Below are 24,479 nucleotides of genomic sequence, written 5' to 3'. Positions count from 1 at the left end.
TTGAGATTTCTGCTTGTGAGCCTGGCTGATAATGATCAAATCTCCCTGTCTATCCTTTTCCCCCTCCACCAGTCCCCTTCCTAATCGATAAGCCCTCCGTAGCAGCAGGTCACACCGTGCGTTGTACGCGTTACTGTTTATCTTTGTTTAACGAATCAACTTTTTGCCTTTGGGAGCGCCAATTTTAACGAACTCAGCCAATTAGGTACTTTGTTGAGTGGGTGAAATTTGCACTCAGTCTGGCTTTATTAAAAAATGGAATGGAGCCTTCTTGTAGCTAGAATAGGTAATTATTTTAGTACTGCGAATTTTAGGAGATTTGCCTCCTCAAATAAGGTCACATGTACTGGACGGTACTTGAAATGTCATTATTAGCGCATCGTATCTTTGGCTTAACGTTTGAATCTTATTAGGCCCCACCTTTCTCAGGGGGGTATTTATCACACCTTGGACGCTAGTGTGAATGGTTTACTATACTTCCCTGAGCTATGGTCATAAAGGGGAAGGGAAGGGAGAAAGTGAGAGTATTATTTTAATAAATAATTTCTAATCCTTTACCCAACCTAAGGATGGGATTCTAATTAAAGAAACTATTAAAAATCGCTCTCAAATAATATTTGAGGGTGTGGGAAATACTAGTTTTTAAATGAAAGTAGGTTAGAAAGTAGTGTAATACTAATTTTGTTAACTAAACCATAGGACTAGAAGTGATTCAATGTCTATTAGAAATAAGACTCAAAGGAGTGTAATAGTTATAAAAGTGATTAGATGGTGAAACTACAAATTAGTTTTTTCTTTAAACTTTTTGGTATTTTCCAAATTTTCTATAGGAAAAAACCTTAATTAAAAAAAAGGACACAGGTGCAGCAATTCCAGTTATACAGACTCTTTAAACATTAATTTTAAAAAGCAAATAACAACTGCAAACAACATAGGCAGAGCCCCTGTTACTGCATCCACAGACTCTGTGAATAACAAGTTTAAATGTATATGTTAGTTGTTAAGAAGTGACAAGAAATGCATTGGTTGGACTGGAAAGGAAACAAAAAATATGACAGTAGTTCTTAGCATTTGTACCTCTCGTCTTATTTTGATGTTTTCTTTTCATTTTGTATAGTAAAATCAAGACAAAATTGCTTACTTTTCTTCAATTAAGGGAGTGCAATCTTGATTATTACTATAACTCAAGGTGACAAAGCATGGGCATATTAATCTGAAAAGATCTGGGATGTAGCAGGATTTTTCATTTATTATTTGTAAACATTTGCCAGTGGAAATAAAGAAGTTAAACATTATTATAAAATGGGGGCTTTAAGCTTGTTTTCATCAAGTCATTTTAAGTATCAATACTATGTTTTATATGCCTGATATTCTGGATTATGTTTTTGTTTCATTTTCTATTATGGATATGTTGGATATGGTTGGGTAAGTAGCATATTTAGCCCACATTTTGTTTTCTGTCATAAAGAAAGGGCCACATTGTTTTTTGATAGGAATAGTCTATGTATTTTTGCAGTTATCAGTCTTGAAAAAATGGGGTTTACCTCAATTCCAAGTGTTCATTAACTCAATAAAATAGCCATTCTGAAGCTTTGTTTTTGTTTTTATTTTTTTGCTTTTTTGTTTTTTAAGCTGTAGAAGTCATACTTTGTTTTCTTAGGTTCTTTTCTTTGGAGCATTGCTTCTCTCCTCAAATTTCAGTTTCTTTTCAATATTTTCTATTGTTTTATTTTGTGTATTTTGTGCCCTTTGTTGGCTCAATATCTCACTAAAAATTTGGGTTCATTTACAGGGCATAAGAAACATTCATAATTACTTAACATGTCTGATTTACTAACTGGTTCCACAGTATTGTCTAGGTTGTGTAATTGTATTTTATCTAAGTTAAATATTTAAAAAATTAGGTGAGTTTGAACTGAGAGCTTAGAAGTAGTAGTTTCTGACATGTAAAGAATATGGACACAGTGCAAGGCCTGTTAAGCCCAGGGTATTTTAAAACAGAAAATGCAGACTCATCTAACAATGCAGAACTACTAGAGGCTGAATTGTTTTTGTGTTTGTGAGTTAAGATGAGGTTAAGATGAGGAAGTTGCCACATTGTAGGTGATAACTTACATTTTCAAGAATTTTCTTCCTGGGAGTTGTATAGTTTTTGTTTTGTTTTTAAATTTATTTGTAAAAATTTGTTACACAGTTTTTAAAGGTTACTTTCCATTTACAATTATTACAAAATATTGGCTCTATTTTCCATGTTGTACAATATATCCTTGAGCCTATCTTACACCCAGTAGTTTGTACTTCCCACTCCCCTACCCTGTATCGCCCCCCGCCCAACCACTAGTTTGTTCTCTATATCTGTAAGTCTGCTTCTTTTTTTGTTATATTCACTAGTTTGTTGTATTGTTCAGGTTCCACGTATAAGTGATATCTTACCATGTTTGTCTGTCTGGCAGTTCTGCAGTTTTGACTAAATTAAAACAGTTAAAAAAAATGAGTTGGTTTAAAAGGTCATGTTTGATGTATTGCACCAGATAAACTTGAAAATAAAAATCTCAGTTTGAGTTCTAAGGTGAAATTTAAATCTATAATATGGGGAGGATTGCAACTAACTGGAAGATTTAGAGGATTTTTTTTCCAAGGGGCGTTTAAGGTGTGGAAACCTGCTTAAGGGCTTATAGAGTTTTCTGAAGGAAGTATTAGCAAGGAAATATTAGTATTAGCAGCAAGTCAGAAATCTACTTTTTCTTCAGTATTTGTCCATGAAGCACTTTCCTAAAACCTTATTTCTGGTTCATGTTGCCAGCATGATGAAATGTGAAAAAAGAATTGGATTGGGAGTCAGGACGTTTAATGATGTTGACAAATAATTTAACTTATGAGCTTCTGTTGTTTCCATTTGTACATTATAAATAATAGCCATTGCCATACTTCATGGGGTATGTGTGAAGATCAAATCAGATATAAAAAGTCGTATCACTTTGTAAGTGGCAGAGTGATCTACCCATGCACAGTATTATTGGCCTGCATAAGCAACATTTACATAAAGCATACTATACATTTGAAGTGTGATGACTTAATGTGATATATACTTTTGGACTGAGGAGTTTGATGGGAAAAAGTCAAATGGAATCTTCATTTGATTTTTTTGATAGTGCTTTTTGCCTTTTACTAGGTTGAAGGGAAGCTGGCCCCTTTCCTGACTGTGACTTTGTACTCCGCTGCATTAAAGGTTCTGAAATTGCAGTGTGCTTTTATGGTTCGGCCTTTAATTTTGGTTTTGATTTGTTTTAATTGCATATCTAAAGTATAAAGAAGATCATCAGTGTAACTTAACAGTAGGAAGTGGACGTTGTTTTTAATGTTCTAAAATGGTACTTTAAGTTGATTTCATGAACAGTGAGTCTACACTGAATGTCAAATTCCAGGTCCTCACAGAGATACGTTACATGTGTAAGCATTTGTCTTTCAGGGAAAGAGATAGTTTAGAGCTTAGACACTCCTTCTGGGGAAGTCAACCCTATCTGTATTACGTACAGCATCTGCCCCTTGAGATTAACTTCAAGTTGGGTTGACATATAGAACATTCAAGTAAAAAAGTCTTTTAGAAACTTACAAGTCAATTCTGAGGACTTTATGAGAGCAAATATAAGCGAAAGTAAAAGGCAAAGAAACATATCATGGGTTGGTAATGACTGCTTCTATATTTGATTAGTTGATAACTCATTTTCTTTACTAACACTTTATCTAATATTACTACTAGAAAGTAACAATGGATGTGTACTTAATTGTCTATTATGTACTTAAAAAAATGGAAAACAGAATAAAAATATGTAAAATCCCTTTTTTTTTCCATCTCTGGCTTTTTTTGGAAATGAAAAGTAGAAGAGAGTTGTAAAAAAAAAAATTAGGACAAATTATCCTTTTGTGGAAAGTATGTTTAAGATAAACAAAAAATATAGATATATGATGAATACATATATTTTAACAAGTAAAATCATTAAAAAAATTTTTTTGAGAGTAAAAAAAGAAACATCAAGCTAGATCCCAGTAGTTTTACTTATCTCTGAAAGGGGAAGGGAAGCCAACAGGGGCTGGCAGTGCCCAAGTGAGGGCCGTATGGTGCCTAGTCAAGCTTCTAGATTTACTACTGGCTCTTTCAGGCTTTTCCAAAACTAAGAGGTAATAACAATCCTGGAAAATCAGGATTCTTTTCAGAATGGGAACACCTGGTGAAAAGGCTATTTATTTTCATACTAACAGATATCTTAATTTCCCCCCAGCATTTTGAATTCATATGGTTTACTACTTTGTTTCAAACTTTTAATCAAAGGTGTAGCTTCTTTTAGATGGAGGCAAAAAGGGATACTTTTATCTTCAAATATGGCAGTAGTTGCTTTTGTGTCCCAATTTGAAGGATGTTACATCATAAAAGAAATCTTGTGAAGAAATTGTGTATTGACTTACTTCTTGTTTTCTAAACCAAAAAGTTAATTTACTGCATTTAACAGTATTGCTGCCTCTTTCTGGTCATGGATAAAGTGAAATTACTACTATTGGAGATTTTTTTCCGGATACCTATCTTTAGCGATATCAGTGTTTAAATGAAATTCCACTCCATGAAAACTAGGAAAGCCTGTTTGCTATGGAGAGGTTATCTTTGAATCCACTTAGAAGATGCATATAACCAAGAGGCAGGACAGCCATTGGACCCACATCTGGATGCCGTTATTACTACACTGTGGACTCTTCAAATCCCTGGGTTATGCTCTCTTTTCTCTAGCATCAGTTTTCTCCAGTAAACTTCTGATACCTCAGATATAAACGTTTTAATATGATTCCCTTTAGTCCTTTAATTTGTTCTGAAGAGACTGGTCATCCAGAAGATGATTGGATTTGTGTCAGTCATTCATTTACTTAATATTGGGTTTGTCTTTTCATTTAAAAAAATGTATATTTTTTTCCTGCTGGTTATGAAGGTAATAAATAGCTCACTGAAATTTAGCAGACATAATACGTGTAATTTTAGTTTTTTTAGATTTGAAAGATACTCTTTAAAATTTTAATTAGACTAATGCATATAAATTAATATCAATAGGGTTTATTATACATACCATTTTCTGACTTGCTTTTTTCACAGAATATATTATTGATATCTTTCCATGTCAGGACATGTTGATCTATTTTAAATTTTTATTTTATTTTTTTTTTTTTTTGCGGTACGCGGACCTCTCACTGCTGTGGCCTCTTCCATTGCGGAGCACAGGCTCCGGACACGCAGGCTCAGCGGCCATGGCTCACGGGCCCAGCCACTCTGCGGCATGTGGGATCTTCCCGGACCGGGGCACGAACCCATGTCCCCTGCATTGGCAGGCGGACTCTCAACCACTGCGCCACCAGGGAAGCCCTATTTTAAATTTTTAATGGCTGCATTAATAATAGATATTATACATTTTAATTTTAATAAACTCTTGATAGACATTTCACTTTCTAGTTTTGTACTATAAAAATTCAACCGTTCTTACACACATGTATATGTATTTTCATATTCATGTGAGTATTTCTACCAGATAAATTCCTAGAAATGAGGTGGATAGGAAATGAAATAGAGATGATAGGTCACAGGGTATCTGCCTGTAAAATTTTGTTATTAGAAAATTACTCAAATAATAATAACTATGCATTTTTACTGTTTACAGTGCCTGTTTTTCTGTATCTAACCTATTAACCTGTTTAATCTTTGTTGATCGTTTAGGCATTAAAATAATCTTGCTTCTCTTTGTGTATCTTTCGTAGTAAGGTTGAGCATTTTTTCCTTATAAACCATTTTAATATCTTCTATAAATTGCTTACTCATATTCCTTGATAAATTTTCTATTCAGTTTTTTAGCCTTTTTCTTATTTATTGGTGTACTTTAAATGTTTTGAAAACTCTGTTTTATATGTCACAGGTATTCTCAGTATATCATTCTTACTTTTATGACTTTTGGCAAACAAGTGTATGATTTTTATATAATAAAAAGCTTTTCCTTTACAATTTCTAGGTTTTGTGTAAAGCTTAGAAAAAAGGTCATCTTTACCCCAGGATTGTAAAACTTTTCTGTTTTGTTTGAGTCTTCTTTTGTGTGTGTGTGGTTTTATTTTATGTGTTTAAATCTCTGGGCTGTATTTTTACCAGGTGGTCTTAAGGTTTTATGAAGCGTTATCTTAATAATGCTGAACTTTCACAAGGCAAACATGAGAGATGACATCAATCTGAAAGTCTTTTGCAACACCACATTTATGACGTTTAATGGAGAGTATGATTCCTGAGTGATGCAATTTGTCAAAAAACTGATTTTTTTCCCCTTTTGGGAGGTAGGAGGGGAGGAACAATGAAATTTACTGTCTTTTAAATTCAGAAGCGTTTTAGGTGAAAGTGGCTCTTATCTTTTGCATCTCTTTCATTCTCACACCAACCATAGAAAGGCTCTGCTGTTTTGAGCATCCAGAATGGCAGCCAGCACTTTAGTTCCATATTCAGAATTGCTTGTCAGATCATTTGTCCCTTGATGCTGTTTGGAAGCAATTCAGTTTGGCCTGGGCTTCGTGAAGATATGTTGCAGGATTTATCTGCTGTAACAGTTAAAAAGCCATACAAAAACTTACTCTTTTTCAAATAAAGAGTTTACCTGGCCATTCTAGCCAATAAGCCTTGGAATCAACTTCCCTAGGGTAGTCTTTTTTTTTTTTTTCCTACAGCACAAAGGCCTAGTGGGTACTAGGCACTCCTAGGCTAGGCTTATTTATTGCCAGAGTTTGGGGACTGAAATAAGGTTGACATTGTAGATGAGAAAAAAAGTATAAGCTGAGCCTTCACTTAAGATGAGACTATTTGGAAAAAAGAAAGCAACACAGTGAAAGGTTCTTCCCCCACCACAATGAACAGGATTTAAGACCCTTTAATTCCCCAAAGAGATACAGTTCTCACCATTTACTCCAGAAGTGTTTGTCACAGTACTTTTTAAGATGTAAATTTGTACCAAATTACCATAAAGCATAGTGACAGTAACAGTTTTAGATCCTTACTTAGACAGAAAATCTTAGAATTTCTTAAGCTTTTCTGTTTCAACCCCTTCATTCTGGTGCTTAGTGATTTTAGTGGCCCTAGCTCCCTTTTGAAAATAGGCAGGAATAAAAAAAATTCATAATTGTGGTACATTTAAAAGAGGCAAGCTTAAGGGGTGGGGCTAGACCTGAAATTAGACCTGTAGCTCATTGCTATTTCTGATCCTTTAATTCCTGATCTGAGTAAAAATGCTTGTATGTCCTTTTCTATAGATAAAATAGAATATTAAGCGATTAAAGATGAGCGATTATTATGTATGTATTGTATGACTTCTGACTAGTAGAGAGCAGTTAAAATTTTTGTGCTGTTATAAAGACATTGAAAATTAAATTGGAACTCCTTATCAAAAGCTTTGAACTCAACACTAACTAGTAAAGTAACTCATGGATAAAAGTAATAGAAGCTGCTATTAGGCAAGGTATGCTAAGAAGTACAGAAGTTATGCTGAGAAATAAGAAATAAATGCTGTACATTCAGGGGAAGGAGAGATCAGTGTGTCAGAAACATGAAGGAAAACTTCATGGAGGAGACTGAGACTTAAAGATGGAAATCAGAAGAAAGGAAAGGAGGAAAGCATTCCAGGAAGTGTGACTTGATTAAGTGAAGACGTGGAGGTAGGGCTGTGCTCCTCTACTTGTAGCAAGTAGATTACTTTGATCAGATGATATAGCCCTGGAGGAGAGAACTAATCGATTGCAAGCTAGGCTAGAGCCAGGTAGTGGAAGCATTTGGATGTCCCCTTAAGAAGTTTGACTTTATTGTGCAGAATACTTATTCTCAAGGTCATGGGGAGACTTTTGCACAGGAAGTTTAAAAAAAACATTCTAGCGTTTGGAATAAGTATTGCATGTAACCTGCAGTCAGTTTCATTGTTGCCTGTACGTAAATGTTCAGAGTGGTTGTGTGTGTTTAGGGAGGGACCAAGCGAAGAGTTGCAAAATAGCACTGTAAAAAGTGGTGAGTACCATTGTAATTAAAACAGCCTTGTTTTGGTGCTGGAATATAGATCATTGGAACAGAATGGAGACTACAGAAACTGATTCATAAATGTATGGGACTTTATGTGACAGATTCATAAATGTATGGGACTTTATGTGACAGTGGCATTTTAAATCATAGAAAAAATATGGAATATTTAATAAGTGACATAATTTCTACCTCACACTAAAAGGGCGAAAACCCAGATTCACAGATTAAATAGCTAAATGTAAAAGCCAAAACTCTGAAAAAGTATTAGTAGAAAATATAGGAGAAAAATTTACAATCTTGAGAGTAGGGAAGACTTTCTAAAGCAAGGTGTAAAATATAGGCTATAAAAAACACCTTATTCTCCATCCTCAACATTTGACTGCATAAAATTTAAAGACATCTATGATAGAAGATATGTTTTTAAATTGAAGCATGCTAGAAAAAAATATTTGCAGTAGGTTTAGCAGTGAATTCATTCACGACCCAGTTTATGAAGAACTTCTGAAAATCAACAGAGACAGCCCAATAGGAAAGTGAACATGCAAACATTAGATAATTCATGGGAAATGAAATAAGGATAGCCAATAAACATAGGAAAAGATGCACAGCCCCACTGAGTCATCTAGGAAATGCAGATTGAAATAGGAGATTTACTTTTTTTTGCTCATGACGTCAGAAATTAAAGATGGTTGTTATTTTTTTGGTGAGGTTGTGGAGAAATAGGTACCTTCGTTATGTTGGTGGGAGGTCTTCCCTAACAACCTTATTTAAAATTCTAATCCCCACCCCCTACTCCCTGCACTCAGTTTTCCCCCTTTTTGCTTTATTTTTCTCCACAGTACTTGCCACCAACTAACTTAACTACATCTTCTGCTTGTTTATTTTTGTAGGGTTGTTATTGGACAAAAAAAAGAATATAAGGGACATTTAAAAAGCTTTTATTAGTTGGGATCTTGGGTCCTCTTTCCTTTATCCAACAGTCTGGTTTAAAGCAGGCATTTTCATATCCTCTTGGGGAGATGAAAGTTCCAGAACCTCTGAAAAGCATGATAGAAGTAGGTTCTTGAAAGCTGTCTAGACTGACTGACTCATCTTTGATCACATTTACAGTACAGCAGCACTTTTGGGACCTTTGGTCACAGCCCATTGGTTGGCTTACTTCGGAATTGTAGACGTGTGGGAGAATAATGCCCCCATTCTTCTCCATCGTGTCTAATTCTAGAAGATACAGTAATGGAAACCGTACCTTTTCCATAGTAAAATGTAGCTACTCAGGAATGATGAGGGGCACCATCATATCAGGTAATATTCACTGCAGTTGTATTTTATGAGGTAAAATTAATATTGTTGCTCTGTTATTAGTTTTGACAGCTGCCACCTAAGGTGTTTTAAAATTACATCTTTGGTCTGTATCTCTCCCCTAAATTAAGTCTCCAACTGCCTACTTGACGTTTCAACTTGGGTGTGATAATAGCTGTCTCAAATTTAATATGTCCCCAATGAGTTTACCAATTTTCCTTTCATAACCTGCTGCTTTTGAAGTCTTCCAGTCTTAATGGCCATTCCATTCTTGTATTTACTTAGGACAGGGGTCATCCCTCATACCTAGTATTCAGTACATCAGGAAGCCCAGTTGGTTATACCTTCAAAATATATGTATAATTTGCCCACTTCTTACTGTCTTTGCTACCACCCTGGTCCAAAGCACCATCATCTCACCTGGATTACTGTGGTAGCTTTGCAAATGGTCTTCCTGCTTCTGCCTTTGCCCCCTCACAGTGCTGTCTCAATAGGGCAGCCAGTGTGATCTTTCTATTCCTTTCCTCAAAATTCTTCTGTGACTTTTAGTTTCACTCAGAGTAAAAAGTCTTAGGATCTGTAAGGCCCTACATCATTTGTCTCCCACTCCATTATCTCTCTGTCCTCCTCTTTTCCCACTTTCCTGGTAGCCCACTCCTCTCCAACCACACAGGCCTCCTTGCTGATTCTCATAGATATGGGCTTGGTTCCAGCTTTGTACCTACTGTTTCTTTGGTCTGAAACACTCTTTACCCAGTTAACTGCACGATGATTCACTCACTCATTCAAGTCTTTGCTCAAATATACCTTCTTAAGGAAGCTTTTGCTGATTATGCTTTTTGAAATTAAGCCTCTCCAACCCAACATTTTCTATTCTCTTTTCCTATGCTTTCTCTGTAGTAGGAAATATACCATCAAATACACTGTGTATTCTACCAGGTAATGTTGTTTATTGGATGACTCCAGTGTGAAAGATGAAGTGCTTAGGAAAATTGAGATGATTTTTTTTTTTCCTTTGGCCACGCCGTGTGGCATGTGGGATCTTAGTTCCCCAACCAGGGATTGAACCCATGCCCCCTACATGGAAGCATGCAGTCTTAACCACTGGACTGCCAGGGAAGTCCCAGAAAATTGAGATGAATTTAATTCAGACTATTGCAATAGGAATATCTCAGTGAACCAAGGAGTTTTATAGAGGCAAGTAAACAAGGCACTCAGGATGGGTGGAAGTGAGTCTTACCTGGGATTTTTTGAGGGCAGGTTGGTCCTTTGCAGTTAGCTATCAGTCAGAACACAAAACAGGATGGGGAAATTTCTCAACCTTCCTTGCTTTCCTGGAGCACAGGGCTCAGATGAAGTTCAATCTAGTCAATTGCTGATAGAATTTAAGCTCCAGGAAGCCAAGACTCTTACTTGTTTTGTACATTGGTATATTTTCAGTATCTTGCATGTGCTAAGAACTCAATAAATATTGAATGAACAGATGGATAAAGGAGTGAATTAAAAATGGTACTAACTGTAGACCCATCTGCTGGAGAGTGTGATTATACTAGTGTAGTATAATCCTTCTACTTAAGTAACTTCATAAATGAGATATGAACACCCATGTAATAAATTTACATGCTAATATGACTAATATGTGCTATCTTCTATGTGGAAACCATATGTTTGTAATGCTTAGTGTCAAATTCTCTTCCAGAGAGTTCTATGAATACTTACATGTTGTGAAGAAATGTTCCATAGGATTTCTTATGAAGTGATAATTTAAATGATTTGTCTCTGTTCTAGAGGCTATTATTGTAGGATTTTGGAGTTTATCTTGAAGGCAGTGGAGACCAATTTTAAGTGATTGATTAAGTGATCAGATTTATGTGTTCGGATAAACAGAGTAGGGACAGCATTGCGAAGGAGTGACTGGAGGGGAATTTGAAACTGCAGGCAGAGATCTCTTAGAGAGCCGTCACTGTAATAGAAGTGGGAAATGATGAAGTTGGGATAGGAAGTGGATAAGGATTTAGACCTGATTGGATTTTTGGGTCAAGGCAAGTTTTAGTTATCCCAAATGTAGTTATCCTAAATCTAGGATTTTTGACCTGATGTTTGGTGGCTTTTGCTTGCTTGCAGCCAGATTATTTTTGGCTAATGCTATTCTCTGAGATGATAGAAACAGGAAGAGCAGCAGGAAGATGATCTTAGTTTTGTAGATGCTTTATTTGAAAGGCCTGAGAAACCTACTAGTGATCATCCAAAAAGCAATGGGGAAATATATGACTGGAGATGGGGGTAAAGAAGCTACCCCGAGGAATAAAACGAAGCCTGAGTCTAGAAAAGGGCTTCAAGTTTATCATCTTCATAAAGTACCCTTAGCTTTATAACTTTGTATGATTTTTTATGCCTTTGTAACTTTCCCATAAACTCTGCTTATTTCTAAGTTATTATTAGTAAAGCCCTCAAAATGGAACAGGTTTTTGCATTTACCTTTGGTCAAAATAATGGGGAGAGGAACCTCATGGATTCCTCCAGAATTTTGAGTTCCTCGAGGAACAGTTTAGACGTGTGTCACTAACTGCATCATCACCCAGAAATGTTTACCTTTTTTCTTTATTGAGTGCTTAATATGTGTTACCAGTCAAGTAAACAAGCAATTACAGCATAGTATTGTATTTTAAGTAGTAGATTAGGGAATATACTAGTCTTTGGGAATGGGGTCAGGGAATGGTTCACAAAGTGATGCATTAGCTGAGATAGAAGAGTGGGCACAGGAGTTTGGGTAGAAGTAAGGAGGTGAGGAACTGAGATCAGAATATGCAAAGCCCCTGAATTAAGAGAAAGCTAAGCTTTTTAGCAGAATTGAAAAGGTGAAGGGGAGAGGGAGGGGATGGAGGGAGAGAGGATGAGATGCTAGAGACAAAACACTTGATGTTTAAGGCCTGTGGGCATTATCCTGAAGACAGTATGAAAATCTTAACATTTTTAAGGAATGACAAAATATTACCATTTTAGGAAGATAACTGGCTATAGTGGGGAAGTTCAAATACAGAGGCAGCTTTCAGAGTCAATATGTCTAGGATGGGGCTCAGAAATTTACTTTTTAAAAATTTGATTTAATTTCAGTGCACCCAACTTTTTGAAAACACCTGAACTAAGAGAGCTCTTTAGTGGGGCTGTGAATTTTGCTTACCAAACTCTTACTGTGGTGTTATGGCCAGTAGGGGAATCTTTTTTTCCTCATTTGGGCTAGATGTGAAGCCAGGGCAAGTAAACAAAGAATTAAACTGGGATCCGATTAAAGTGGGCTCCTTGATTTGAGAAATTCAAATATGATAAAGTCCCAGTTTAGCAATGTATGTAACTTTCTTTTGAAATCTTGTCTTTGCTTATCTCCAGAGCAATTAGAGTTCTTGCTGTATGTGGGCCTCTCACTGCTGTGGCCTCTCCCGTTGCGGAGCACAGGCTCCGGACGCGCAGGGTCAGCGGCCATGGCTCACGGGCCCAGCCACTCCGCGGCACGTGGGATCTTTCCGGACCGGGGCACGAACCCGTGTCCCCTGCATGGGGGGGGGCAGACTCTCAATCACTGCACCACCAGGGAAGCCGGCAATTAGAGTTCTTGATCGGAAAACAAAAGCTGGGAACTATCTATTTAAACGAACTGTTTAAATGGAAATTACCTAGGTAAGGGCAGGAGATATATACACGTTAAATATCCCTGATCAGGTCTTGTATCCCAGGAGTTTTGGAAGGTTATGTAAGTCTGGGGGTGAGATGGAGCAGCAGTGAGAATGTGGGCTGCTAGAGGAGGCTAGGAACTGGGGGTTTACAAAGGGAAGAGGAGCTTTCACATGGTGAAGAATGATTGCTATTTTTTTTAGGCCAATTTTCCTTTTAAAAAATATTTATTTTTGACTGCATTGGGTCTTGTTGCTGCGCGCAGGCCTTCTCTGGTTGCAGTGAGTGGGGGCTACTCTTCATTGCGGTGTGTGGGCTTCTCACTGTGGTGGCTTCTCTTGTTGCAGAGCACGGGCTCTAGGCTCGCGGGGCTCAGTAGTTGTGGCTCACGGGCTCTAGAGTGCAGGCTCAGTAGTCGTGGCGCAGGGGCTTAGTTGCTCTGTGGCATGTGGGATCTTCCTGGACCAGGGCTCGAACCCGTGTCCCCTGCGCTGGCAGGCGGGTTCTTAACCACTGTGCCACCAGGGAAGTCCTAGGCCAATTTTCTTAATCGTTAAGCCCTACCTACTTGTTCCATATAGAATGGTTTTTCCAAATACCAAGTCACTTAAACCAAAATATACTATACTTTCTTTTTTCTATTCTTTGTTATTCTTCTTGGTTATTCAGTCCTTTAAAAATCCTTCGTGTCTGTCTTCTCAAATCTCTCCTAACCCCTCCCCATCCTATTTACCCTCTCCCCCTCATCAGTACTGGTTAAATTTAGGTGCTCATCTTTTTCATGGAATATTGCATTGATTCTTTGTATCCCACAGGTCCAGGGCCCTTTAATTGTTTCCCCATTTTAATATGTGCCCTTTGAAAGATTCTGATTTTCAGATGTCTTCTTTTAATACTTCACTCATGCTAAATTAATTGAATTTCTTAGAAGTTTTATATTCTTTAATTTTTTCTGCCTTTATTTTTGTAGTGCTTTTCCCATTATCTCTTGGGAAATCCTTCCAGTGTCGTCATATTTTCTTTTTTGGTAATAAGGAACCAGAACTTAATTTTTTTGTGATAGCTCTCAATTTTAAAATTTTGGCAACTAATTCAGTTAAAAAATATGCTGTCCAGCATGTCTAAAAACATTACAACCTCATTTATAAAGCCTGCTTTGACCATTTTCCTTTCTTCCTGCAAAGTTAACTGCTCAGTCTTTGTGCAGTCTAATATTGCTAACCCACAACTTTCAAATTGTTATAAAATAATTCAAATACAAATAGTAACATCAAAGTTTTTAACTCATGAAAACTGGTTCAATGAGAAATTGGGCTTTATGTAGTCAGTTTAATAAGGAATGGTGAAATAAAATTGCTAAGATATAAAATTGGTTAATATCCTATAGGGAGGGTATTTAGGCCTAGCCTTTGGGATAGTATTCTCTACTGGACAGAAAAAGTACATTTCACTGTAATAGTTTTTTTTTTTTTTACAAATTTACCTTTAAATTTAGAAACTGCCTGGGCCCTAATTAGTTGTAAATGGGAAATCAAACAATCAAATGACCTCAGGTGAATTTATTGTAAAATGTTCTGTCTCGAGTGACATTAAAAGTCACACAGTTGTCTTTATGTCTTATTTTAGATTTTGAATAATTTGTCTGAAAACATGCTTATTTTGTACTATCAGTGACCAGCCACCTCTCTGTATCTTCTCTTTTTAAAATATTAATTTATGAGAGTCTCCAGAATCACTAATGGACGGTCCACATCTATACTTTTTGCCGTTTTCATTTGTGCACTGGTTACATATTAGATTGTCTGCAATAGAGTTCTGTTAGAACACTAACCATCAACTTGGATATAATGGGTTCTCAGTATATGTGCAGTAATAGAAGCATTTATAAGACATATGTATAGAACAAAGTCAGCAAGATACCATTTACTTTAATGAGCGTACTTTTGAAGTTTAAATAGGAGTTTCAGATAGAAAGGGTAGAACAAACCAGGTAAAGTGACCAATGTATGCTAGTTTAGGACTTGAGCCTATCTAGGTTATTGCCAGTGGCCACAAGTTTCTAACCAACTTCTGGTCTTTTTCTTCCCCTGTTTTAATGGAACTGAAGTGGTTATTTTCCTAAAAACCATTTGATCACATTCCTTCCCTGCTTGAAAATATTAATTGCTTCATGTTGACAACAGTAGATTTCATTTTGCTGGGCCTTGGAACTCTTCTCTTTCCCCCACTTGGTTTCTTCAGCCATGATTTTCACACCATACTGTTCATTGAAAGCATAGGCTTTCACTCTGGCTGACTGTTCCCCATTTGTCATTCCCTCCACAGTTGACTTCCTCAGAGTCAGATTGTTCTCATTTACCTTTGTTTCTGCCTGGCCAAATCCTACATTTTCTTTCAGATCCAGCTTGCCTCTTCATTCCACAGTAAGACCGTCTAGACTGTTTTGGCTCAGGAGGATCTCCTTGTCATAAAGTTTGGTTGTATTTGTTCATATAGATAATGCAAGCATATCCTATTTGGTAAATCTATGGGTGGGTTGTCTCAGTTTCACGTAGAAGGCAGTAAGCCACTTTTTGTACTTGGGTCATATATAGTACTTCCTATAGAATTTTAAAAAATGTGTCCCACATATCAATATGTTTTTGTATTTGTAGACCTGAAAAATGTCTGAAAATTCCAGTGACAGTGATTCATCTTGTGGTTGGACTGTCATCAATCATGAGGTATGCTACTTAATACTTTTTATAAGGCAGTTTGTAATATTACAGTGTTAACAGTGATGTAAACTGGGTTCTTTGAAGGCCATTAGTTTTTTACCTTTAAGCATAAGGTTCCATTGTCTATAGCTTTTCCCACCTACATTTCACTTCACTGCTGAAAACTCTTCACGAGCCAGCATGTTATTGGACATTGCTTTTCTCAGCTTTGAGACATTTGGCAGATATTTACTGAGGGCTTATTATTGGTCAGGTCCTGTGCTTTACTTACGTTCTCATAATTTTAAACAACCCTCTGTGGTAAAGATTGTTTTCATTCTCATTTCATAGTTGAGAAGACCAAAGCTTATGGAGATTCAGTAATTTGGCCAAGATTATGTAACTAGAAAACATCAGAGCCTGCGTTTAAACAGACCAAGGAGCATGGAGAACATGTGTTCCACCCATGTTATGTTACGTTACATTATATTATCATTTCAGAACTTGATGGAAAAAGGACTATGGCTAGAACTCTTAAAAATGAATTTGACTATAGAAATATGTTACATAACTAGTACATAATAAACAGTAATTTATTTTCTCACACTGGTAATATGTTAATTACAGAAAAATCATAAAATAGTGACGTGTAGAAGCAAAAAGATAAAAACTATACCTATTTAAAGTGTTAATGGATTTATCTATAATTTTCCTGTTTATTTTTAGACTCAAGCCTCACTTATTTTCCTTCATCAATAAAAATTTTAAATGGTATCTTTTACAATTCCTTTGATAATTTAATATTTAGACAATTGGTTAGTCATGACTTCTAGAAAACAACATTAACCAAAGTTTCTGCAAGAAAGTTTTAAAGTTTATTAGCAGCTGTACCAGTTGAAATTAATGTGGTTTCTTTCTTCTTTTTTTTTTAATAAGTGACTTTTCTATTTTTAACCTGTTTTCTCCAAAGCTTAGATCAACTCTCATAGTAACAATTTCTCCTTCGAGGATAATTAACAGTATAGAAGTAAGGCAGCTGTGGGAGTCTGTAGTGTGAAGCAAGAGAGCAAACTTCTCTGGCATTTAGCCAAGTGTGTCATTTGGGCGTTCTGTATTAGAGATACCTTGTCACAGAGTTGATCATATTTGTACCTTTATCCTTCTTCCTTCCATATCTTGTTATCAGGTTCTACTATTTTTTGCTAATGTCTCTTACATGTATTTCCTTTTCCTTTACCATTGCTACCATTCTGATTTAGGCCAGATCTGGTCTCCCCAGTGACTCACAATTCAACCCAAACCTTGTGTCTGTTACTACCAGTCTCCTGCCACTTTAGGCAATCCCAAAGTCTTATACTCAGAATTCTCTTTAGGACTCAACTCAAACCCACTGCTTTAATGACGTCTCTTGGTTTTTGCTGTTGTGAGTTATGTATATCAGGAGAACTCAGACCTTTTGATTTCATGGATTACTAAATTATAGGAAAATTGAGTGAGGGGCCTGGAGAGAGACAGAGTCATTAGTGGCTAACTTATTTTGCTAATTAAGATGAGAAAAAAACCCTGTTAAGATCCACTTTTATTAAAGAAAAGATAGTCTGACATCAAAGTAAGAAGGAAAACCTTGGAAGAATAAAAGAACAGTCTGAAATTTTATAAGGAAAGTTTACTCCATTAATCTAATAGGTTAATTTTAATCCTTGCCCTTAAACCTTTTTAGTCATATGTTGCAATAATAAGTAGCTATTTGCTCATGGCTGTTTCTCTGAATATGTTGCAATAATAAGTAGCTATTTGCTTATGGCTGTTTCTCTGAATAGGCTATAAATCTGAATTTTAGATTTCAGTTTTTCATATCCTGTGACACTAGCAAAATGCTTTGCCTAGAGTAGTTCCATAAGTGTTGAGTAGAAGCAAATTAACAGAAATAGCTAAATTTAGAAACTTATCCTCTGGAATTCAGATTTATTGCTTGGGCTTATAGCATAGTTAGAGTGTTTAACTTTTAGACTGACTTATTTTATTGTTTTTAAGATTTTTTAAAATTTTATTTATTTTTTTAAAATTTATTTATTTATTTATTATTTTTTTTGCGATACGCGGGCCTCTCACTGTTGTGGCCTCTCCCATTGCGGAGCACAGGCTCCGGACGTGCAGGCTCAACGGCCATGGCTCACGGGCCCAGCCACTCCGCGGCATGTGGGATCCTCCCGGACCAGGGCACGAACCCGCATCCCCTGCTTTGGCAGGCGGACTCTCAACCACTGCGCCACCAGGGAAGCCCTAAAATTTATTTATTTTTGACTGCCTTGGGTCTTTCGTTGCTGTGAGCGGGGGCTACTCTTCATTGTGGTGCACGGCTTCTCATTGTGGTGGCTTCTCTTGTTGCAGAGCATGGGCTCTAGGCATGCGGGCTTCAGTAGTTTTGGCATGTGGGCTCAGTAGTTGTGGCGTATGGGCTTAGTTGCTCCACGGTATGTTGGATCTTTCCGGACCAGGGCTCGAACCCGTGTCCCCTGCATTGGCAGGTGGATTCTTAACCACTGTGCCACCAGGGAAGTCCCAGGACTGACTTCTTTTAGAATCTAAACCTATGGCTCCCGTGCTGTAGGTTTTATGGACTAAATTGAACAAAAGGAATAGATACTGGACTTCCCTGGTGGTGCAGTGGTTAAGAATCCGCCTGCCAATGCAGGGGACACGGGTTTGATTCCTGGTCCGGGAAGACCCACATGCCGTGGAGCAACTAAGCCCGTGCATCACAACTACTGAGCCTGTGTGCCACAACTACTGAAGCCTGTGCCCCTAGAACCCATGCTCTGCAACAAGAGAAGCTGCCGCAATGAGAAGCCCATGCGCTGCAATGAAGAGTAGCCCCAGCTCACCACAACTAGAGAAAGCCCACGCGCAGCAACGAGACCCAACGCGACCAAAAATTTAAAAAAATTTAAATTAAAAAAAAGGAATAGATACTGTTCCCCTTGGAGTATAGCAGCATCTGGGACTTTTAAAAATGGAAGCATCTACATGTAGTCACATCTAGCTTTGGGCAGCTGATAGACAAATAACTGATTAACACTTTTTATCTAGGGGTCTGATATAGAGATGGTGAATTCTGAACATGCAGCCAATGACAGCTGTGAGCTCACCCCAGAATGTTCATCTTTATCACAAGAGGAGCTACAAGTATTGCAGTTAGAGCAGGGAGGTAAGTTTAAAGAAGTCTGATTTTTCTTTTTTTTTTTTAATAGGATATGTGAACAACATTATGAATCTTGCCTTCTTTCTAGGTGGGCAGCCTTTCTGGCTAGTCTAAATCATCAAGTCACACTGAAAGACTAGAATTTTCGTGTGAATTAGGTGGGCAGCTCTGAAGAACCCAGTGGCACCAAATTACCCAGGGGGTTTGTTTGTTTGTAGCTATAGTACATAGTGGGGCCTCCATATGACTCTTTGATACTGCTAGTGTAAACAGTGACTAAATATCATTAACCTTGATTAAGACTAGTGATATACAAAATTATTTATTCACACAAAGGATTTACTAAACTCTTCTCCAGTTACCACACTTCAGAGTACCTTTGGTTATAGGTGGTAAATGGCATTTAACTACTGTATTGCATTGATGTTATATATTCTTCTGTGGGATTTGATGCCCATATTAATTATATAGAGGATTAAGAAACCCAAATAATTAATACATCTTCATATTTAAAAATTACTTCTTAAATTTTCTTTTAAAAATTGCATTAAAATGTAAACAGAACATTTCTCCATCAGGAGAATAAAGTGCATGTGTCAAGGCCAGAAATATAAAAGATTATACCTGTTAATCTTGTTTTCAGCTTATGTGTTGATTGCTGTTCTCATTTGAACAGTGATTCTCATCTTTCATGGGTCAGAGATCTCTTTGAGAATCTGAAAGCTGTGGATGGTCTCTCCCAAGAAATGCATATATTTAGATATGTAAAAAAAATTTCCATACTTCCTCAGGCGTCCTTGGACCCAGGTCCACCTTCGTTGCGGAGTCTTATCTCCAAATTAATATTCTGTTAAGGAGCTATATAACACACACAAGTGATGTTTGGGTTTTTTTCCCTTTGTTATTTTGGAGGGGTTAAATTACATGAGAAATACACATTTATGATAGAAAAACAAATGATGAGCAAAAAAATTCAAAGCCATCTATAATTCTTTTTATCTGGAGGTAATATTATACCAACAATGCATAAAACCTGATGCTTATTGTATACTGTTTTAATATTTTTAGCTTCTATTAACATTTCATAACCTTTTTCATTAAAAATATGACATTATAAACTCTAATTTGTACATTGTTTTTTGAGAGTTTCTTGTAAAATATATCTGCATCTGCTATGGTGACATTATCTTGTTTTTCTGTGTTCTTTTGAGGCCTTGTTTTTTGTAGTCTATTTTTTATTGTAAAGATTTGTAATTTGAAGCCATAGTTTTGATTCTTGTGTTACTAGGCATTGACAGTCATTAGAATAGTGGTACGTTTAAGAATTATGAATAAACTAAGAATTCAGGAAACGTGCTGTCAATTATGTGAGAATCATTTTTCCATATTAACAGGTTTTTACAAACACCTTGGCTTAAGTACTTTGGAATTGTAACGTAGAGATTGTTTATTTAGGGATTATGGTTTTTAGTAGAATTTTTTTTTTTTTTTTTATGGTACGCGGGCCTCTCACTGTTGTGGCCTCTCCCGTTGCGGAGCACAGGCTCTGGACACACAGGCTCCGGACGCACATGCTCAGTGGCCATGGCTCACGGGCCCAGCCGCTCCGCGGCATGTGGGATCTTCCCGGACCGGGGCACAAACCCGTGTCCCCTGCATCGGCAGGCGGACTCTCAACCACTGCGCCACCAGGGAAGCCCGGTTTTTAGTAGATTTTTAAATGAGTTCAGTTCAGTACCTAAAATTATCCCCTGACAATTTCAAATAGTTATATTTGAAATACAGAGATCTTTTTAGTAACAATAGAGTGACTGTTGTAATTACATGTGGCATTTCATTAAATCCACTTTAAAAATTAGGAATAGATTTTATCTGCCTATATTATAATATATGCAGACAAAAAAAAAGTCGATGAAGTGTAATTAAATTGATCTTTGCTTTATGTCAGAGAGCAGCCAGAATGACACAGTGTTAATGGGAGGAACTACTTATCCAGCTTTGGAGGAAATGAAGTCAGCACTTGAGGTAACCTTGTGTTTTACTATGTGGATATATGATAAACAGTATTTATTAGAGAATACTAATTAAAGCTTCCATTTCTATTTGTGCGTTCTGTTCCTATTTGAATTATAAATATCTTTTGTTGAAAAATTTGGGATTCTGCAGGTTGGTCAGTTTTAAGATTAAAGTTAGCTTCCATATAACTCCTAATTAAGTGAGCTATCTTTTAATTTAGAAAAGTGATTTCTTGGTAATGTGTTAAAGATCTGTTCATTTCACCTCTAATATTTTCTTTGGAAATATGTTGCTTTCTTGAATTATATTGAGAAATTAAGGGTTCATATCTAAAATGAAGGTTAGTTTTAAAATTTGAGAACAAACTTTGTCCTCTGGCATTTTACTTGACTTCCAGATAAAACTAGATAGCTGGATGATCTTTACATTACATAGCTTTTGAAGTTAATAAGGAAAATTTAATCAGTCTTTTATGGGCTCCCTGACCACAGAGTTATGCCCAAATAAACCCGTAGAACTGGTGAGAAACAAATCCTCTCCTTTTTGTGGACATTGGGTTGGAAAGGTGGGTTTGTTTCTCAGCTTCTGCAGCCCACGAATGAATGGTAGACAGCAGTCTGATTTAATTCTGAAAGAATTAGAGTTGCCAACAGGTTTGATGGTATTTTCAGACTGAAAGATAAGCCTACTATTTGTTTTTGTTTTTGTTTTGGGGCTGTGCCACATGGCTTGTGAGATCCTAGTTCCCTGACCAGGGATTGAACCTGAGCCCCTGGCAGTGAAAGTGCAGAGTCCTAACCACTGGACCAGCAGGGAATTCCTTAGGATGAACCTACTATTGTGTAATCTTTTCCTGTTGGGCAGGACTTATTTTAAACCCAATCACCATACTACTTAAGTACCATTATATACTTTGAACTGCCTAGAAAATATAAGGCCCATAAATAATTGTTGAATTTGTCTCTAAAATTATGATTCTTCAGGGAGAGGAAGAAAAGTTACCTGATGACAATCTCTATTTTGGAACTGTCAGTGATGATTCTGATATTGTTACACTTGAGCCACCTAAGTTAGAAGAAACTGGGAATCAAGAAGAAGCAATAATTGTTAAAGAAGCACAGAGTCCAGAAGACTTTAACATGGGCTCTTCCTCTAGCAGCCAATATACATTTTGTCAGCCAGAAACTGGTAAGAACTACATAACGGATACGCTGATAGGAGACTTAGGACTCTTGTGAACACATTTTATATAATGGCTTGTTTTCTGACCCTGAATTTCAAGTTTTGAATATGTTTGGGTAAAACTCACGAAAATTTTTTGTAAAATCTACTGTTATATCTAGTGTTTTCCTAGACCTAGGGCCTAGAGCACAGTAGTCCAATAAATACCATCTTTTATCATTGAAAGAAGAGAAAAAATAGCTTCAAGGAGATTTGTTAATCTCTCAAACACTCCAAAATGCATTTGACAGTTTTTAGGTCTTTAGGAGTGGGAGATTGAGCCATTATACTTAAAAAAGGAGGACAATGTTAATAAGATTTGTAGTTACAGTGGTACAAATTTTATATTATAGAAATAGTGAAAGAAACTTTTTATTGAAGCCTTCCAGATCCATTTAATTATTAGTCAGTCAACAAACATTTATTGTGTGCTACCATGTGCCAAACAGGGTTTAAGGAACTGGCAAAACAGCAGCATCCTGAAGCCCCTGAACTTTGGATCTTTCACTTTAGATTGAGTTATGAAAATGTACCTATTGTAAGTCACATTTTTAATGCAGTGAATGCCTGTTGTTCAGACAGAATCATTTGGAGGTAAAATGTGAGTTACTGAGCTAATTCCGCATACAATTCTTTGGCTCAGTTTTAGGGACATATATAACATCTTTCAGGGTAATATAAATATTTAGACACAAAGTTACAGAAAATCTAAGAAAGAAATCTATAATTAACCCACGGTATTTAACCCCCAATTATAATTTAGGGTGAATTATGTGAGAGATACCTGGAACATTGCTAGTGATAATAAAAGTTTCCTAATTTGATGCAAAAACAGAAACGTGTAGTATTTATTTCAGATCATTTTCTTAGATTTTACCATTCTTTGTTTAATTTGCCAGAATCAGACAGTGGAGTTTTTCTTATTCTAATTTAAGCTAATAAAATTCAAGTAGAGGTTAAACCTGAAGCTGGTTTAATTTAAAAATATTTGTGGGCCAGAATGTGTAGTCAGATTGAAGCCAGGAGCATTGCAGAGGAGTCCAAGCAGACATTTAAGAAATGATGCCACACACTGTTGATTTTTTTTCCAGGAACTTCAGTACTTCAGAGCACATTAATCTAGTTTTTAATTTCCTTTCTGAACTTGGACTTCTTGGGAATTTTACAGATTCAGTTAAGCAGAGTATTTTTTTAGGTGTATTTTAATCCATTGCTGTCCCTCCCAAGGGAATTAATTATTTCAATAAAGAAAATGTTAAAAAATAATCAAAAATGATTTTGGACTATGTTGAAAATATACATCAATTATCAAGAGTTTTTGTTCTCTTCCTTTAGCCCGTATTTTTCTTGGTTGGTTAATTTCCTGCTACCTGTTTCTTATACATATTTTTTTCCTTTCCTTTTCTTCTCCATCTTTATAGGATTTCAACTTCATTTTTTTCCTTTTATAAATTAGATTCTATGGCAATAATCTTTTTGTTGATTTAAGAACATTTCCCACTCCCTCCATATGACCCTCTCCTCCCCTAAGGAACCAGAATTGGTAGCTGTAGAAAAGTTTGTATTGTGTGTATATATATATATATATATATTTTGTATATATGTTTTTTAAAAAGGCATGATTATTAGATTTTGATGGAGCACAAGTGATAATGTTAAGTGATAATTAAAACAAGTGTTTTTCAATTCTCTTTTTCCCTTTTATTCTTTATAATAAAGCTTTATACATCTTTTTTCCTGTTTATTCACAAAAGAAAGGTGGTGGGAGAAGCTGTGGAAGATTCCTGAATGCATAAGGGGATGGGATGATCAGCTGAAACACCATGTTCCTAGCCAACTCGCTTTCCAAGGTGGTGTGACTAAATCTGATCAGCTTTTCTAGAGCTGAGTGTGCCTAGTCACATTTACAATTTACTTAGTGCTTTGAAGATATCTGTTGTAATCTGTGATACTCTGAACAGGTGTTCAAAATTGATCTTGTAATAAAGCTGGCTAAGCTTATTGCATGCCTTTGCATTGCTTGCATCTTGGACTGTGTGCCAAATTACGCTTTAAAAGAAGTTTAAAAATCAAAACATTTCAGCTATCATACGTATGGGTTAAAAAAGATGGAAGCATGAGATAAGGATGAGAATTTGTTCATGTGGGTTAGGCTGGTTTGTTTACTTAGACTGTATAATGAAGGCAATAAGTTAATGTGGAATTGAAAACTTAAGAAATTTTGACAAATGGTTTGTTTTTATATTTACCCATCTTAATAATGTCAGAAAGTCTGACTTAAGTACTCCAACCATGATCATGA

General features: G+C 36.3%; 1 protein-coding gene across 3 annotated transcripts in view; it reads left to right on the top strand.

Annotated features, from left to right (window-relative positions):
* Positions 1–24,479, top strand: part of CCPG1 (cell cycle progression 1) — a 38,982-nt gene that overhangs the window by 529 nt on the left and 13,974 nt on the right. For 2 of the 3 annotated variants that reach the window (XM_081227045.1, XM_081227044.1), the window contains exons 2-6: positions 15,697–15,765; positions 18,829–18,946; positions 20,889–20,965; positions 21,940–22,144; positions 23,932–24,027. In XM_081227045.1, coding sequence (XP_081083171.1) covers positions 15,706–15,765; positions 18,829–18,946; positions 20,889–20,965; positions 21,940–22,144; positions 23,932–24,027 — 556 coding nt within the window. In that variant the 5' untranslated portion in view covers positions 15,697–15,705. The remainder of the gene's footprint in view (positions 1–15,696; positions 15,766–18,828; positions 18,947–20,888; positions 20,966–21,939; positions 22,145–23,931; positions 24,028–24,479) is intronic. The other variant, XM_081227046.1, reaches the window with a different exon arrangement.

The sequence above is a fragment of the Mesoplodon bidens genome (assembly GCF_964165515.1).
Source record: "Mesoplodon bidens genome assembly, chromosome: 3".
In the NCBI taxonomy this organism is placed as follows: domain Eukaryota; kingdom Metazoa; phylum Chordata; class Mammalia; order Artiodactyla; family Ziphiidae; genus Mesoplodon; species Mesoplodon bidens.
Note: the sequence above shows the minus strand (reverse complement) of the source record. Positions and strands in the feature narration are given on the sequence as shown.